At 44.8% G+C, this 18423-nt stretch overlaps 1 protein-coding gene across 1 annotated transcript in view; it reads left to right on the top strand.

The window, feature by feature from the left end:
- LOC122540179 (dynein axonemal heavy chain 8-like) overlaps nucleotides 1-18423 on the top strand; it is a 1258818-nt gene that overhangs the window by 1208468 nt on the left and 31927 nt on the right. The window contains exon 87 of the mRNA XM_087976819.1: nucleotides 12272-12432. Coding sequence (XP_087832945.1) covers nucleotides 12272-12432 — 161 coding nt within the window. The remainder of the gene's footprint in view (nucleotides 1-12271; nucleotides 12433-18423) is intronic.

Raw genomic sequence — 18423 nt, 5'->3', positions numbered from 1 at the left:
GTAGGGTTGACATATCTATAGAGTAAAAACAATGACTGCAGATGCTGGAAACCAGATTCTGGATCAGTGGTGCTGGAAGAGCACAGCAATTCAGGCAGCATCCGAGGACAGGCAAAATCGACGTTTCGGGCAAAAGCCCTTCATCAGGAATAAAGGCAGAGAGCCTGAAGCGTGGAGAGATAAGCTAGAGGAGGGTGGGGGTGGGGATAGAGTAGCATAGAGTACAATAGGTCAGTGGGGAAGGAGATGAAGGTGATAGGTCAGGGAGGAGAGGGTGGAGTGGATAGGTGGAAAAGGAGCTGGGCAGGTCGGACAAGTCCGGACAAGTCACCTGCCACCGCAGGAACTGTAAAACCTGTGCCCACACCTCCTCCCTCGCCTCCATCCAAGGCCCTAAAGGAGCCTTCCACATCCATCAAGGTTTTACCTGCACATCCACTAATATCATTTATTGTATCCGTTGCTCCCGATGCAGTCTCCTCTACATTGGGGAGACTGGGCGCCTCCTAGCAGAGCTCTTTAGGGAACATCTCCGAGACACCCGCACCAATCAACCAAATCGCCCCGTGGCTCAACATTTCAACTCCCCCTCCCACTCTGCCGAGGATATGGAGGTGCTGGGCCTCCTCCACCGCCGCTCCCTCACCACCAGACGCATGGAAGAAGAACGCCTCATCTTCCGCCTCGGAACACTTCAACCCCAGGGCATCAATGTGGACTTCAACAGCTTCCTCATTTCCCCTTCCCCCACCTCATCCTAGTTTCTAACCTCCAGCAACACGATCCCCTGACGTGTCCGGACTTGTCCGACCTGCCCAGCTCCTTTTACACCTATCCACTCCACCCTCTCCTCCCTGACCTATCACCTTCATCTCCTTCCCCACTGACCTATTGTACTCTATGCTACTCTATCCCCACCCCCACCCTCCTCTAGCTTATCTCTCCACGCTTCAGGCTCTCTGCCTTTATTCCTGATGAAGGGCTTTTGCCCGAAACGTCGATTTTGCCTGTCCTCAGATGCTGCCTGAATTGCTGTGCTCTTCCAGCACCACTGATCCGATATCTATAGAGTACTTTGAAAAAAAACCAATCTGTTATTAACTTTCAGGCCTGGCCTCATAAACAAATATCAGTTTGTTTGTTATTTTTTGTGGGTAGCTAGGGAAGCGATTGCTGGGCCCCTTGCTGAGATATTTGTATCATCAGTAGCCATGTGTGATGTGCCAGAAGACTTGAGTGTAGCTAATATGATGTCAATATATAAGAAAGATAGTAAGGAAAGGCCAGGAAACTATAGACTGGTGAGCCTGACATCAGTGGTGGGTAAGTTGCTGGAGGGGATTCTGAGGGACAGGATCTACAAATATTTGGAAAGGCAAGGACTGATTAGGGATAGTCAGCATAGCTTTATGTGTGGGAAATTGTGTCTTACTAGCTTGATTGAGTTTTTTGAAGAAATGACAAAGAAGATTGATGAAGACAGCAGTATATGTTATCTGCATGAACTTCAGCAAAGTGTTCAACAATGTTCTGCATGGTAAACTGGTTAGCAAGGTTAAATCACATGGAATACAATGAGAGTTAGCCATTTGGATACAGTATTGGCTTGAAGCTAGGACACAGAGGATGGTGGTAGAGGGTTGTTCTTCAGAGTGAAGGCCTGTGACCAGCAGTGTCCACAAGGATTGGTGCTGTGTCCACTGCTTTTTCTCATTTATATAAATGATTTAGATATGAATACAGGAGGAATGGTTTGTAAGCCACCAAAAATAGTGATGTAGTCCTTGATGTATGGCAGGGTGACCAGTGTATCCATACGTGTTGTGTCTTCCTGTTGTGGCCTGTTCTGTAAGTAGAGTTTTGGGTAATCGTTGTTTTTGAAGATGCCATATAGGTGTTCTTCTTCAGCTTTGCGTGGCTCTGGGATGCTGCAGTGTCCACCACTCACTTGAACAATGTTCTGATGCAGCTCCATTCGAGAGTGTTGGGATCGTTACTGCTGTAGTTGAGTACTTGGTCTGTCTGGGTGATCATCCTGTATATGCTGCTGTAGCACTCCCTACTGGCCTCGCGTTCAACCATTACATCGAGGGAGGGAAGTCGGTTGTTGTTCCCTTCTGCCTTGGTGATTACCAAATCCTTGTCATTACCAAATGTGCTCAACTGGAAGAAACTCATCAACTCATGAGAATATCCTCACCAGTGTAAAATTCCAGATATGCTGGTCATGCTGGCATACATCAAAGACATAAAGGAAATTACCACCAGACTACTCCAACCCCTAGGTATCACGGTAGCCCACAAACCATCAACCATACTATGACAGCTACTGATGAGTATAAAGGATCCCATACCCACAACCAACAGAACCATTGTTATTTACACAAAATACCATGTAAAGACTGACACAAGCATTACATAGGGCAAACCAAAAGAAAGTTCGCCATCAGGGTACACAAACACTAACGAGCCCACCAAGAGGAGAAAGTGAGGACTGCAGATGCTGGAGATCAGAGTCAAGAGTGTGTTGCTGGGAAAGTACAGCAGGTCAGGCAGCATCTGAGGAGCAGAAGAATCGACGTGCCGGGCATAAGCCCTTCATCAGGAATGAGGCTTGTGGGTCGGGGCTGAGAGGTAAATGGGAGGGGGGTGGAGGTGGGGTTGGGAGCAAGGTAGCTGAGAAAGGAATAAATGGATGAGAGTGAGGGAGAAGGTGATAGGTCAGAGGGGGGTAGTGACAGACAGGTCCGGAGGGTGGTGCCGAGTTGGAGGCTTGAGACTGGGATAATAGGGGGGGAGGGAAAATGAGGAAGCTTTTGAAATCCACATTTACCTCATGTGGATTACAGGGTCCCAATGTGGAATATGAGGCATTCTTCCTCCAGGCGTTCGGTGGTAACGGTTTGCAGTGGAGGAGGCCCAGGACCTGCATGTCCTTGACAGAGTGTCATAGAGTCATAGAGATGTACAGCACAGAACAGACCCTTCAGTCCAACCCATCCATGCCAACCAGCTATCCCAACCCAATCTAGTCCCACCTGCCAGCACCTGGCCCATATCCTTCCAAACCATTCCTATTCATATACCCATCCAAATGCCTTTTAAATGTTGCAATTGTACCAGCCTCCACCACTTCCTCTGGCAGCTCATTCCATGCATGTACCACCCTCTGCGTGAAAATGTTGCACTGTAGGTCTCCTTTATATCTTTCCCCTCTCACCCTAAACCTATGCCCTCTAGTTTTGGACTCTCCCACCCCAAGGAAAAGACTTTGCCTATTTACCCTATCCATGCCCCTCATAATTTTGTAAACCTCTATAAGGTCACCCCTCAGCCTCCAATGCTCCAGAGAAAAAAGCCCCAGCCTGTTCAGCCTCTCCCTTTAGCTCAAATCCTCCAACCCTGGCAACATCCTTGTAAATCTTTTCTGAACACTTTCAAGTTTCACAACATCTTTCCGATAGGAAGGAGACCAGAATTGCACGCAATATTCCAACAGTGGCCTAACCAATGTCCTGTACAGCCACAACATGATGTCCCAACTCCTGTACTCAATACTCTGACCAATAAGGGAAAGCATACCAAACGCCTTCTTCACTATCCTATCTACCTGTGACTCCACTTTCAAGGAGCTATGGACCTACACTCCAAGGTCTCTTTGTTCAGCAACACTCCCTAGGACCTGACCATTAAGTGTATAAGTCCTGCTAAGATTTGCTTTCCCAAAATGCAGCACCTCGCATTTATCTGAATTAAAGTTAATCTGCCACTTCTCAGCCCATTGGCCCATCTGATCAAGATCCTGCTGTAATCTGCGGTAACCCTCTTCGCTGTCCACTACACCTCCAATTTTGGTATCATCTGCAAACTTACTAACTGTACCTCTTATGCTTGCATCCAAATCATTTATGTAAATGACAAAAAATAGAGGACCCAACACCGAACCTTGTGGCACTCCACTGGTCACAGGCCTCCAGTCTGAAAAACAACCCTCCACCACCACCCTCTGTCTTCTACCTTTGAGCCAGTTCTGTATCCAAATGGCTAGTTCTCCCTGTATTCCGTGAGATCTAACCCTGATAACCAGTCTCCCATGGGGAACCTTGTCGAACACCTTACTGAAGTCCATATAGATCACATCCATATGGGAGGGGAAGTGGGAGTTTAAGTATTCAGCCACGGGGTGGTTGGGTTGGTGGGTGCAGGTCTCCCAGAGATGTTCTCTGAACTGATCTGCAAGAAGGTGTCCGCCTCCCCGATGTAGAGGAGACCACATCAGGTGCAACAGATGCAGCAGATGACATTGGTAGAGGTACAGGTGAATTTCTGATGGATGTGGAAGGATCCCTTGGGGTGTTAGACAGAGGTGAGGGGAGTGGTGTGGGCATAGGTTTTGCACTTGCTGCGGTGGCAGGGAAAGGTGCCAGAAGTGAAGGTTCAATTGGGGCGATTGAGAGTTATAGGGTAGCCAGGAAGGACCTGAAGAGAGAGCTAAAAGCAGCAAGGAGGGGACATGAAAGGTCCTTAGTAGATAGGATTAGGGAAAACCCTAAGGCTTTCTATAGGTATGTTAGGAATAAAAGAATGACTAGGGTAGGAATAGGTCCAGTCAAGGATAGTAGGGGGAAGTTGCGTGTGGAGGCGGAAGAGATTGGGGAGACACTGAATGAATACTTTTCTTCAGTATTCACTCAGGAACAGGGCATTGTTGTCGATGAGAATACTGAGGCACAAATAAGTAGAATGGATGGCTTTGAGGTATGTAGAGAAGAGGTGTTGGAAATCCTGGAAAAGGTGAAAATAGATAAGTCCCCTGGGCCTGATGGCATTTATCCTAGGATTCTCTGGGAAGCAAGGGAGGAGATTGCAGAGCCATTGGCCTTGATTTTTATGTCCTCTTTGTCTACAGGAGTAGTCCCAGAAGACTGGAGGATAGCAAATGTGGTTCCCTTGTTCAAAAAGGGGAGTAGGGATAGCCCTAGTAACTATAGGCCGGTGAGTCTCACTTCTGTTGTGGGCAAAGTCTTAGAGAGAATTGTAAGGGATAGGATTTATGCACATCTAGATAGGAATAATGTGATCAAGGATAGTCAGCATGGTTTTGTGAAGGGCAAGTCGTGCCTCACAAACCTTATTGAATTCTTTGAAAAGGTGACGAAGGAGGTTGATGAGGGGAAAGCGGTAGATGTGGTATATATGGATTTTAGTAAGGCGTTTGATAAGGTTCCCCATGGTAGGCTACTGCAGAAAATACGGAGATATGGCATTGAGGGTGAGTTGGAGGTTTGGATTAGGAATTGGCTGGATGGAAGAAGACAGAGGGTAGTAGTTGATGGCAAAGTTTCTTCATGGAGTGCCGTCACTAGCGGTGTTCCGCAAGGATCTGTTTTGGGACCATTGCTGTTTGTCATTTTTATAAATGACCTGGAAGAGGGGTTAGAAGGTTGGGTGAGCAAGTTTGCGGATGACACGAAAGTCGGAGGAGTTGTTGACAGTGAGGAAGCATGTGGCAGGTTACAGCAGGATATAGAGAAGCTGCAGAGCTGGGCAGAAAGGTGGCAGATGGAATTCAATGTAGCTAAGTGCGAGGTGATTCACTTTGGGAAGAATAACAAAAAGATGGGGTACTGGGCTAATGGTCGGATACTTGGTAGTGTGGATGAGCAGAGGGATCTTGGTGTCCATGTACACAGATCTCTGAAAGTTGCCACCCAGGTAAATAGTGCGGTGAGGAAGGCATATGGCGTACTGGCTTTTATTGGTAGAGGAATTGAGTTCCGGAGTCCTGAGGTCATGATGCAGTTGTATAAGACTCTGGTACGGCCGCATCTGGAATATTGTGTGCAGTTTTGGTCGCCATACTATAGGAAGGATGTGGAGGCATTGGAACGGGTGCAGAGGAGGTTTACCAGGATGTTGCCTGGTATGGAAGGAAAATCGTATGAGGAAAGACTGAGGCACTTGGGGCTGTTTTCATTAGAGAAAAGAAGGTTTAGGGGTGACTTGATTGAGGTGTACAAGATGATTAGGGGGTTAGATAGGGTCGACAGTATGAACCTTTTCCCGCGTATTGAGTCGGGTATTACAAGGGGGCATAGCTTTAAATTAAGGGGGAGTAGATATAGGACTGATGTTAGGGGTAGGTTCTTCACTCAGCGAGTCGTTAGTTCATGGAATGCCCTGCCAGTAACAGTGGTGGACTCTCCCTCTTTATGGGCATTTAAGAGGGCATTGGATAGGTATATGGAGGATAGTGGGTTAGTGTAGTTTAGGTGGGCTTGGATCGGCGCAACATCGAGGGCCCAAGGGCCTGTACTGCGCTGTATTCTTCTATGTTCTATGTTCTATGTTCTAAGTGGGATTCGTTGGGGTGTGGACCTGAGAGGGAGTCGCAGAGCGAATGGTCTTTCTGGAACACTGATAGGGTTGGGGAGGGAAATATATCTTTAGTGGTTCGATCCGTTTGGAGGTGGTGAAAGTGGCAGAGGATGATGCAATGTATGAAGAGGTTGGTGGAGTGGAAGGTGACGACCAGGGGGGTTCCGTCCTTGTTACATTGGGAGGGGTGGGGTTCAAGGCCAGTGGTGCGTGAAGTGGAGGAGATGTGCTGGAGGGCATCATCAACCACGTAGGAAGGGAAGTTGCGATCGTGGAAGAAGGAGGCCATCTGGGCCTTTCTGAGGTGGAATTGGTCATCCTCAGAACAGATGCGGCGGAAGCGGAGGAATTGGGAATAGATGATAGCATTGTTGCAGGAGGTAGGGTGGGAGGAGGTGTAGTCTAGGTAGCTGTGGGAGTTGGTGGGTTTGTAGCAGATGTCTATGGTTAGTAGGTCGCCAGAGACGGTGATGAAGAGGTCCAGGGAGGGGAGGGAGCTGTCTGAGATGGTCCAGGTGAATTTGAAGTTAGGGTGGAAGATTTTGGTAAAGTTGATGAATTGTTCAATCTCCTCTTGGAAGCACAAGGCAGCGCTGATACAATCATCGATGTAGTGGAAGAACAGGTGGAGGGTGGTGCCGGTGGAACGGAAGATGGATTGTTCCACGTATCCAACAAACAGGCAGGCATAGCTGGGTCGCTTGCGGGTTCCCATCGCCACCCCTTTGGTTTGGAGGAAGTGGGAGGATTGGAAGGAGAAGTTGTTGAGGGAGAGAACCAGTTCAGCGGGGCGGATGAGGGTGTCGGAGGAAGGGTACTGGTTCGGATGGGTGAGAGGAAGAAATGGAGATCTTGGACACCTTCGTTGTGCCGGATCGATGTCCATGGCAAAGATGAGGCGTTGGCGGCTGTGGAAACAAAGATCTCGTAGGAGGTGAAAGGGAGGGTGGTGTCACAATTGTAGGTGGGGAGTTCCTGCACTAAAGGAGACAGGACAGTGTCAAGTTAGGAAGTGATGAGTTTGGTGGAACAGGTGCAGGCTGAGACAATGGGTCGACTGGGACAGTCAGGTTGTGAATCTTAGGAAGAAGGTAGAATCAGGTAGTGCAGGTTCACGGACAATGAGGTTGGATTCTGTGGACAGGAAATCCTCAGAGGTGATTCGGTTGTGGATGGCATAGTCACTAAGAGACATGATCAAATATCACTTGTATCCATACATGCAGACAAAGAAAGACACCAATTTGACTGGGACAACGTATCCATCCCAGAACAAGCCAAACAAAGACTGCACGTGAATTCATGGAGGCCAGGGACTCAATCCAGAACTCTATGAATAAACATGTAGCATTAGTGTCCATATAGCAACCACTAAGAAACAGAACCAGAAATGATACCACCTCCCTCAGCAAACCAGGACACATAAATAGCAAACGGGACAGAAAAGCAACACTTCACCGGAAGCGCACTGACGATGGTGATGAAACATCTGCAGTTCAGCCCCTCAACCCTACTCCACCATTTGATACAATCATGGCTGATCTCATCTCGGCCTCAACTCCACTTTCCTGCCCTTCAACCTGTTATTAATTAAAACTCTGTCTGTGTCATCCTTAAATTTATTCAATGTACCAGCATCTGTTACACTCTTGGAGAGGGAATTCCACAGATTCATGTCCCTTTGAGAGAAGTATTTTTTCCTCATCCCTGTTTTAAATCTGTTCCTCCTTATCTCCAAACTATGATTTGTTTTGTTCTAGATTGCACCACATGAGAAAACATCCTTTGTATCTCTGCTTTGTCTATCCCTTTAGCATCTTACATTCCTCAATTAGATCTTCTGTCATTTTCCTAAACTCCATAGGCCTAAACTGCTCAGTCTCCCTTTATAATACAAATCCCACACCTGAAATCAACCCCATCTGAAGTGCTTCCAATACAATGGCTCAATAAGAGGACCAATTTTGTACGCAGGACTCCAGGTGTGGTCTCACTAATTCTTTGTACAGTTTCAGAAATACTTTCCTATTTTTGTACTTGTTTTTTTTAGCAATAAATACCAAAATTCTGTTTGTTTTCCTGATTACCATCATATTAGTTTTCTGCAATTCATGCATGAGGACACCCAGGTCCCTCTGCACTGATGCACTCTGAAGTTTCTCTCCCCTTAAATAGTAGGCTGCCTTTCTGTTTCTCTGTCAAAAGTGGATAATCTCATTCTTACTCACATTAAACTTCATCTATCACGTTTTGGTCAATTCACCAGCCTATCCATATCCATTTGCAAAATTCTTATTTCTTCATTGCAATTTACTTTTCTATCTATTTTAGTGCCATCCTTTGCAATATGCCAGACCTTTTCTTTATGAAATCTTTCACTTCTTCGCTTAACCATAAATAATTTTTCCTCTCTCACAATCTTCCTCTCTGGAATATATTTTAGTTGGGAGCAATTGAATGTCTCCTTAAGCACCTGCCACTGCTCATCAACTTTGTGTTCTTGCCCAGTCCAGTTGGACCAAATCTGTCCTCATGCCTATGTAAGTACCTTTGCTTAACACCAAAGCACTAGTAGGAGTCTCCAATTTCTCGCCGTCCAACTGCGTTTGAAATTCTAGGTTGCTATGATCACTCTTACCTGGAAAATCTTTTACAATGAGATCATTAACTAATCTCACCTCATTATACAATGCCAAATCCAGAATGGTCTACTCCCTGGTTGTATCCAAAGCATATTGTCATAGAATCATAGAATCCCTAAAGTGTGGAAACAGGCCATTTGGCCCAAGAAGTCCACACTGGCCCTCCGAAAAGCAATTCACCCAGACTCTTTCCCCTTCCCTATTACTGTAACTAACGCACCTAGCCTACACATCCGTTAACACGATGGGCAATTCAGCATGGCCAATCCACCTAACCTGTACATCTTTGGACTGTGGGAGGAAACCCATAAAGATACAGGGAGAATGTGCAAACTCCACACAGACAGTTGCCCACGGGTGGAATGAAACCCGAGTCCCTGGCTCTGTGAGACAGCAGAGCTATCCACTATGCCACCCAACAATATACTGTGCTCCATTGTGGAACTACTATTTGGGGACTGATAGATACTCCCAACAGGGACATTTTTCCCTTGCTATTTCTTATTGCTACGTAGGCTGATTCTACGCCTGGATCTCCATGCTGATATCAATTCTCACTACAGTATTGATTTCAACCTTTACTAACAAAACTACACCACCTCCTTTCCCTCCTGTCTATCCTTCTGAAACACTGAGTATTGGATAAATTGTTCTTTCATTCTGCTTCCTCCTCCCCTGTACAGCTGAGAGATTAGATTAGATTAGATTCTCTACACCGTGGAACAGGCCCTTCAGCCCAACAAGTCCACACCGCCCCTCTGAAGTGAAACCCACCCAGACCTATTCCCCTCCCCTATATTTACCCCTGACTAACGCCCTAACACTGTGGGAAATTTAGCATGGCCAATTCACCTGACCTGCACATTTTTGGATTGTGGGAGGAAACCGGAGCACCTGGAGGAAACCCACGCAGACACAGGGAGAATATGCAAACTCCACACAGACAAGCGGGAATCGAACCCAGGACCCTGGTGCTGGGTTTAAAACAAAAGAGGCACCAAAAGAGATCTGTGATGCCATGATCTTGGCTCTGGCTGTACATCCTGGGTGAACCATTGCCCTCAGCTTCCAAACTGGAATACTGATCAGAGGATTCCTAGATTAGAAATACAGTCCGATCTTAATTTCCAATCAATGCTTGCCCTGCCCACATGAATCATTCTGCCATTAGTTTCTGTGCAGTACGACTCTTAATCCATGTTTTATTTCCTGACCCACTTGGCTGTCATCTGGAGACTTTATTTTATGTGGTACACATTAATTAAATCCCCATGCCCTCAATTCCCATTTTGACCCAAATTCTCACCCTGTGTCAGTCAGGCGAAGTCTCCTTCACACTAAATGTGCATCTTACACTGACTTCTGACCTATCATAAGAGGGGGTAAAGAATGGTCTCAAGATGAATAGAAGTGTTTAGACCAGTGGGGGAGTGATTACATCATGGAGCATCTAATATGGGAGAGATTAATGGGTCATAAAGACAGTCAGAAGATCATGGGTGGTGGTCCGATCAGCAGAATTCTGCACCACCAAACAACCATGTATCTCCTTAATTAATCAGACTGAAGGATTGTGATAGTTTCAGTATAGGGCCTCTGATTGGCTGGTGTCTCTCAAAGGTAGCACTTGCACTGGACTGAAGAGGTTGTTGCAGGAGAAGCCTCACTGGATCTGGGAACCTTGCTGGCAGCACACTGTCTCACTGTAGTTGAATCTCAACAGGCCAATTATTGTTACCAACTCTTCAGTCAATCAACAAGCTTACCCTCACAACCTTTAAATTCCATTCACTATCCCTCCTCCTCCTCTATTATCTTACTGTGTACATAATATTCTTGCAGTAGATTGGTCCTACGTTGACAGTAGAAAGTAGAGAAATGGTAGTGAGTTTTGAGAAGGGTTATAGCTCAGATTGAGGTTCTGGATATAGGTTTGCTCACTGAGCTGCAAGGTTCATTTCCAGATGTTTCGTCACCCTACGAGGTAACATTTTCAGTGGGCGTCAGGCGAAGCACTGCTGATAATTCTTGCTTTCTATTTATATGTTTGGGTTTCTTTGGGTTGGTGATGTCAATTCCTGTGGTGATGCCATTTCTTGTGGTGAAGTCACTTCCTTTCTTTTTCTCAGGGGGTGGTAGATGGGGTCTAACTCAAGTTGTTTGTTGATAGAGTTCCGGTTAGAATGCCATGCTTCTAGAAATTCTCATGCGTGCCTTTGTTTGGCTCGTCCTAGGATGGATGTGTTATCCCAGTGGAAGTGGTGTCCTTCTTCAAAAGTATGTATGTTACAGACCTTGCACGGTATTTTGTAAAAAAATTAATGTCATTTACAAAATACCATGCAAGGTCTATAACAAACACAACATTGGACAAACAGGCAGAAAACTAGCCACCAGGATACATGAACACCAATTAGCCACAAAAAGACATGACCCTCTCTCACTAGTATCCTTACATATGGATGAGGAAGGACACCACTTCGACTGGGACAACACATCCATCCTAGGATAAGCCAAACAGAGACACGCACGAGAATTCCTAGAAACATGGCATACCAACCAGAACTCTATCAAATAACACATCGAGTTAGACCCCATCTACCACCCCCTGAGAAAAAGAACAGGAAGTAACTTCACCACAGGAAATGACATCGCCACAGGAAATGACATAACCAACCCAAAGAAACCCAAACATATAAATAGAAAGCAGGAATTATCAGCATTGCTTCGACTGAGGCCCACTGAAGATGTTGGAGAATCAGCGTTTCGGGCATGAGCCCTTCTTCGGGAATCGATTCTCCTGCTCCTTGGATGCTACCTGACCTGCTGCGCTTTTCCAGCAACACATTTTCAGCTCTTATCTCCAGCATCTGCAGTCCTCACTTTCTCCACTGAAGATGTTACCTAATAGGGTGATGAAACGTCTGGAAAGAACCTTCCAGCTCAGCGAGCAAACCTACGTCCAAAGAAATGGTAGATTTGGAGATTACCAGTTCTGCATCATTCTTTAATAATTTGCCTAATTATTCTGCTTTGTCATTTATGAAGATTTTTCTTATAGCTCTTCAGATCTATCTCATCACAGTTATTAAACCACAAAGTATAAGTACTTTCTCAGGTAAATTGGTTAGTTTATTTTAACTTAAATTATTATTTCTTCAATAGGATATCTAGCAACTTAGTTTAAGGGAATAACTTGCATTTTGAGGTAAAATACGCGTAATGTAATGTTTTGTGGATTTGTTATTTAGGTGTGGTTCAGTGAGAAGACATTTGATCCCAAGTTCAACTTCTACACTAATTATATCATCCCAATCTGTGCCAGTGTGGAATCCTATTTAGAGTATATTCAGACATTACCCGCTGTTGACACCCCTCAGGTGTTTGGCCTACACCCAAATGCTGACATCACGTAAGTAGGATTTGAGTTAACTCTTGCCTAATACTTGAGGATTCGGCAAAGATAGCTTATTATTGTTCTCTATTCCCTGGTAATAAATGAGCTACAGCCTTTGCCAAATAATACAGATGTAGCAAGGGCATATACAGCACAGGGCTCAGGGAAGCATGGTGTAAAAGCAACTTGCTTCTAATGGGAGGCCTGCATTGTTGTTCATTTCAAGTCTTACCATGTATAAAGGATAATGACTCGTACATCTCTGGAGCCATAGGTATAATTAAGTAATACTAATCTTTGTTGCGCCACTTCCCCTTCCATTGACTTTGGTCACAGATTGTTGTTACCTCAACACAATGGGAGTTAAGAAGCAGGAAAGGATTGAAGATTCTGTTCCAGTTGTTGCACTCTTCCTGTGAATAGTGATGAAGTATGAAACTGAAACCAATCCTTACGTACTTTTATATTTATTTACAGAGTTATACATCACAAGCATGCATCTCCTAACCCAACAATTACAGTTTTAGTCTGGTTACTGCCTACCACCTGTGTGCAATGAAAGAAAATTAGTACATAAATAACATATTTTCTTCTCTTTAAATAAAACAACAAAACTTTCAAAACAAATTAAATCAAAAGCCTCCACATTCTGTACAAAGCATTATATTGTGAGATTTCCTTTCTTAGCAGTATTTGTGTCAAGCCAGCAAGGACAATCTAACATTTTATCGTTCTTTTCATAAAGTATGTACAATGCTACAATTAACAATTATCTACATAACATGCAATAAGCACAGAAATACACTTAAAATGGTTAACAAGTAGAAACTCCTATCCATTGACTCCATAAAAGACAACGAGAGAACTTTCTTCAGCCCTCTTGGTGGAAGACTTTCTGTGGTCTGCTGGGAAGTAGATGAATGTAATTGGATTAGATTCCCTGTAGTATGGAAACAGGCCTTTGGCCCAACTAGTCCACACCGACCCTCCGAAGAGTAACCCACCCAGACCCATTCCCCTATATTTCCCTCTGACTAATACACCTAACCCTATGGACAATTCAGCATGGCCAATCCACCTAACTTGCACATCTTTGGATTGTGGGAGGAAACCGGAGCAACCGGAGGAAACCCACACAGACATGGGGAGAATGTGCAAACTCCACACAGAGAGTCGCCCGAGGTAGGGCTCAAACCCGGGTCTTTGGCGCTGTGAGGCAGCAGTGCTAACCACTGAGCCACCTTGCCGCCCCCTAAGGAGGTATCTATGGAGTAGGTATCTCTATGATTGCTCGGGTCTATTCGTCTGGTTCCAGTGGAGAAAAAATATCTGACTCCACAGACAGGATGCATCGAAATGGAGGTACCCTTACATTCTCTTTGTGATGTCACACATTCATACCCATTGTGTTGCAGAGTGTTTGAGACATATCTTTAAATTTAAGTGGTAGACCTCCTGGAATATATAGTTACACTGTTGTACACTGTAAGCAATACTTCTGCACTCACTGTATGCAATTTCATAATACACTCACCCCTGGATCAAGCTGAAAATTAATGAGAAGTCTTTGATGTAATTTCTTTTTGCCAGAATTAACTGGTTGGATCATCAATTTCCCCTAAGAATATATCAGAGATACCTTATGTAGCAGGTTGCTGTACTGCACCAGCATCTTTGTATGAGCACCTTTGACTTTATGCTGCAATGCAACTTTGCCCTACTTCTGCATTGTTTTACACATACAGCATTTGTTTTTAATAACTGGGTGGTGTTTCTGTCTGTGAGTTTCACTTTTTCCACAAGATTGACACTTTATATCGGCTGTCTGGCCTACTCTCTGTACTAGCTTCTCACATGTGCATTTAAGGTTTTTTTTGAAACTTAAGAATAGAATGGGATGAGGATCCAAGATGGCGGCGATCTCGGAGGATGGTTTTGCAGAGCTCTGCACCATCGCACAAGCAGCACGAACTTTTAACCCACCCATCCCGGACCATCGCAATATCCTAGGACTCTAGAAAGGTTGTGGAGTCGCAGGAAACTGTGAAAAGTTAACTTACCTGCATTTCTTGCCATCCAGCGATGCCGAAGAAGGGAGGAGGAGTGTCCGAGGCCAGGCTTGCGGCACAGCCTGCAGAATCCTTGGACTCGATTACCTACCAGGCCCTAGTGAAGGAGCTCATGAAATCTCGTGAGATGTCGGGTAAGCAGATAGAGGAGCAGCTGGCCCCGATCTCTATCATGCTGCAGAAGCATGAACAGCAACTGGGAGACCTGGAAAAGAGGACAGATAAGGGTAAGTCACAGTGGTGGAAGCTGATACTAGCTCTTCCACGGATAGGATCCAAGCCCTGGAGTTTGCGTGACCAAGTGGATGATCGTGAGAGCAGGGGCAGAAGAAACAATATTTGGATCATCAGTCAGCCTGAGGGTAAGGAAGGTGAGTGGCCTGCAGAATTTATAGAGGATTGGCTGCCAAAATTCCTTAACTGGGAGGCTGGCTTGAGAAGCTTGAAGATTGAGAGGGCACACCAGGTCACGACATGGTGATCAGGTTTGGGTCAATGTCCTCATCTTCTCCTGGTGCGGTTTCATCACTATAGAGATAAGGAGAGAATCATGGTAGCTTCCAGAATCCAGGGGATGGATCGGAAGGCCCTAATTTACAAGGGCTCTTAGATCATGTTCTTCCAGGACTTCCCAGCGGTGGTGATCCAGAAAATAAAATCTTATGATGGTGTCAAGAGAAGACTGAGGGAGTTTGGGATGTAGTACTCTCTGCTTCGGATCACCTTAAATGGATCTGTGCACCTCTTTGACATGTTGGAGAAGGCAAGAGACTTTGTGAACAAATTAACCTAATCTGAAGAATTTTGTATGTACAAATAGTAGTGTTGTTTGGGTATATCTTTGTTGTTTTTTAAAAAAAAGAGCAAGTCCAGTTAGAGCTTTCTTTTCCTTTTTTGCCTAATGGTAATAATTTGGTTTCACATATGTTTGGCAGCGGTTGAGATGTGTACTTTTAATTTCTAGGTTAAGTTATACCAAAGAATGTGTGGGTTATTTATCCCTTTTATTCATATTGCTATTCTATGGTGTATTTACTTTCTTTTCTGCTTGTGTTTTCATATGGCTCTAGCTAGGAGGAGGGAAAATGGTTATGATGGCTAGATGGAGAAAGTGAGGTCTGCAGATGCTGGAGATCAGAGCTAAAAATATGTTGCTGGAAAAGCGCAGCAGGTCAGGCAGCATTCAGGGAACAGGAGAATCGACGTTTCGGGCATAAGCCTTAAGAAGGGCTTATGCCCGAAACGTCGATTCTCCTGTTCCCTGGATGCTGCCTGACCTGCTGCGCTTTTCCAGCAACACATTTTCAGCTGTGATGGCTAGATGCCTACTTATGGGCAGTTTGGGATGGGTAGTTGCCCCTTTTGGGCAGGCGGTGAGTTCCCCTATTTAACGCCATTGGCGCTTTCTACGTTGGTTTGTTTTTTGGTTTTTGTTGATTTTAATCTTTGATAGTTTTGTAGGTTTGTTAAATATAGTAGTTTTAGTTTATGTAATTTTTATGTTTGATGGGTCATGTGACACTAAGGCTCAGCAATTTGTGGTTCAAATTCCTCCTCTCTGGAATTTAAATGTTATTGCAGAAAGTTATGTCTACATTTGAAACTACAGCGGAATAGCTTTGATCAGGTTTACTTTTTATCTTTTATTACCAGAAGTAGGGGAGTGGCTATATTGGTTAAGAGAAATCTCCCATTTAAGTTACTCGGGTGTGTTAAAGACAGACAGGAGAGTTTTGTAATTCTTAAAGCCTTGATAAATGGGGAAGAATATGGTGTTTTAAATGTTTATTGCCCTCCAGCTCATCCCCTCAAAGTTTTGGTAGATGCATTTTCTAAACTGATCAGTCTTGAGTTCCAGCATATCATTATAGAGGGAGATTTTAACTGTCTCATGGACCCCACAGTAGACAGGTTGCCCAAAGGTCCCCCGATACCCTCTGTACAAACTAAACAACTAATGGATGTGTGTGTGGCGTTAGGATTAGTGGACATCAGGAGGAGTCTATACCCTACAGGCAGGAATTTTATGTTTTTTTCCAATCCGCACAAATGTCATCCAGGATTGATTTTTTTTCTGACCCCAGTGGCAGCCCAGGACTTGGTGGCATCTTGTATGATTGGTAATATTACCATCTCCGATCACACTCCAGTGTACCTGTTGGTTAAGATTAAGGACGTTACAGTGTGTTCAAGGCACAGGCAAATGCTTCTCTTTATCCTCACGGATAATAAGTTTGTGAAGTATTTCTCTAGGGAATTTCGGGCATTCCTCGACATTAACTCAGGCTCAGTTAGTAGTCCATCCATCCTTGGGAAACTGCCAAAGCCTATGCCGGGGGTTAGTTATTTCCTACTCTGCCAGTAGGAAGTGGCAGAAGGCTGAGCAGCAACATCTCCTCGAAGCACGGTTGAAGACAGCCAAGAAGGCTTACTTTGACAGGCCCCCGTTGATCAAACTACAGAGGATTATGGCGCTGCAGTCTGTATTGAATGCCGTGCTCAAGCAGATGGCAAAGAAGGAGCTTACCTTTGCAAAGCAAAGTTACATGAGCATGATGACAGATCAGGCAAATACTTAGCATATCTTGCCAGGAAAAGGAGTGCCCAGAAGCCATTACGACGATTAGGGAAGGGTCTGGGAACATAACATGTGACTCCAAAAAGATTAATGTGGCATTCCTGAGATTTTACTCATGTTATACCAATCTGAGGGTTGTGAGGAGGAGTGAGCCAAATGAATCTTTTTTTAAGGATCTGGAGCTCCCGGGTGTGAGTCCCAAGCAAGAGTCTTTTCCCAATTCTCCCTTATCAGAGCAAGAGGTGCAGGAAGCTTCAGAGTGGAAAGCCGCCCAATCCTGATGGACTTCCCAGCAAATTCTATAAGGAATTTATAAGCATACTGTCAGGCCTGATGCTCAATATATTTAATGACTCATACAGCCATGATTGTCTCCCGCCTACCCTGAGAAAGGCCAATATTTCACTTATTCTTAAAAATGGAAGGTCCTTGAGGACTGTGCTTCGTGCAGATCCATTTCATTCTTAAATGCGGACTTTAAAATCCTCTCTAAAACTCTCGCATTAAGGCTGGAGACTGTGTTACCCACTATAGTTAAAGAGGATCAGACAGGCTTCACAAAGGGCCGCAGATCCTCCAATAATGTGAGGAGACTGCTTGATGTAATCCAAGCTTGTCAACAACAGTCAATACAGGGATTGGTGATTTTTCTAGATGCAGAGAAGGCATTTGACCGAGTTGAGTGGCTGTACCTTTTTTATACTCTGGAGCGGTTTGATTTGGGCAAAGTCTTTATAAGATGGGTAAAGGTTCTCTACAGTGGCCGTCTCGCTGCGGTCATCACCAATGGGGTACGATCAAGCAATTTTAACATTTTAGGGGCAACCAGCAGGGCTGTCTGTCCCCTTTCAGTACTGCTTTTTACGTTGGTGATTGAACATATGGCCTCTGTATTGAATGGCCTCAATACAGAGGCCATTCGTAGGGATCCTAATATAATGTGGGATCCAGAAGTGGGATCAAACTTACATAAGATTTCATTGTACGCAGACAATGTCCTAATTTTTTTGTCAAATCCAGCAGTTTCAGTGCCTTCCCTGATACAATGCATCTGTGCATTTGGCGCCTTTTTGGGTGCAAGATTAATTCTGCAAAATCAGAGGCTATGCCTATCGGTGGTCTTACGAAGGTGCAAGATCTTGAGGGTGAATATTGATCCCTATTTAAGTGGTCACAGGGAGGTTTTGTGTATTTGGGCATATTCATTACTCCTGTTCTGGATTGGCTGTTCAAAGCCAATTTTGTTAATTATTTGACAAAATCAAACAAGACCTTCAAAGATGGGAGACACTTCCAGTCTTGTGGATGGGTCGGATAGTGCTTATTAAGATGAATATCCTCCTCTGTTTGCTATACCCT

The sequence above is a fragment of the Chiloscyllium plagiosum genome, unplaced genomic scaffold, assembly GCF_037043375.1.
Source record: "Chiloscyllium plagiosum isolate Xiang-an unplaced genomic scaffold, Cpla_swu_hap1 HiC_scaffold_3, whole genome shotgun sequence".
Lineage (NCBI taxonomy): Eukaryota > Metazoa > Chordata > Chondrichthyes > Orectolobiformes > Hemiscylliidae > Chiloscyllium > Chiloscyllium plagiosum.
Note: the sequence above shows the minus strand (reverse complement) of the source record. Positions and strands in the feature narration are given on the sequence as shown.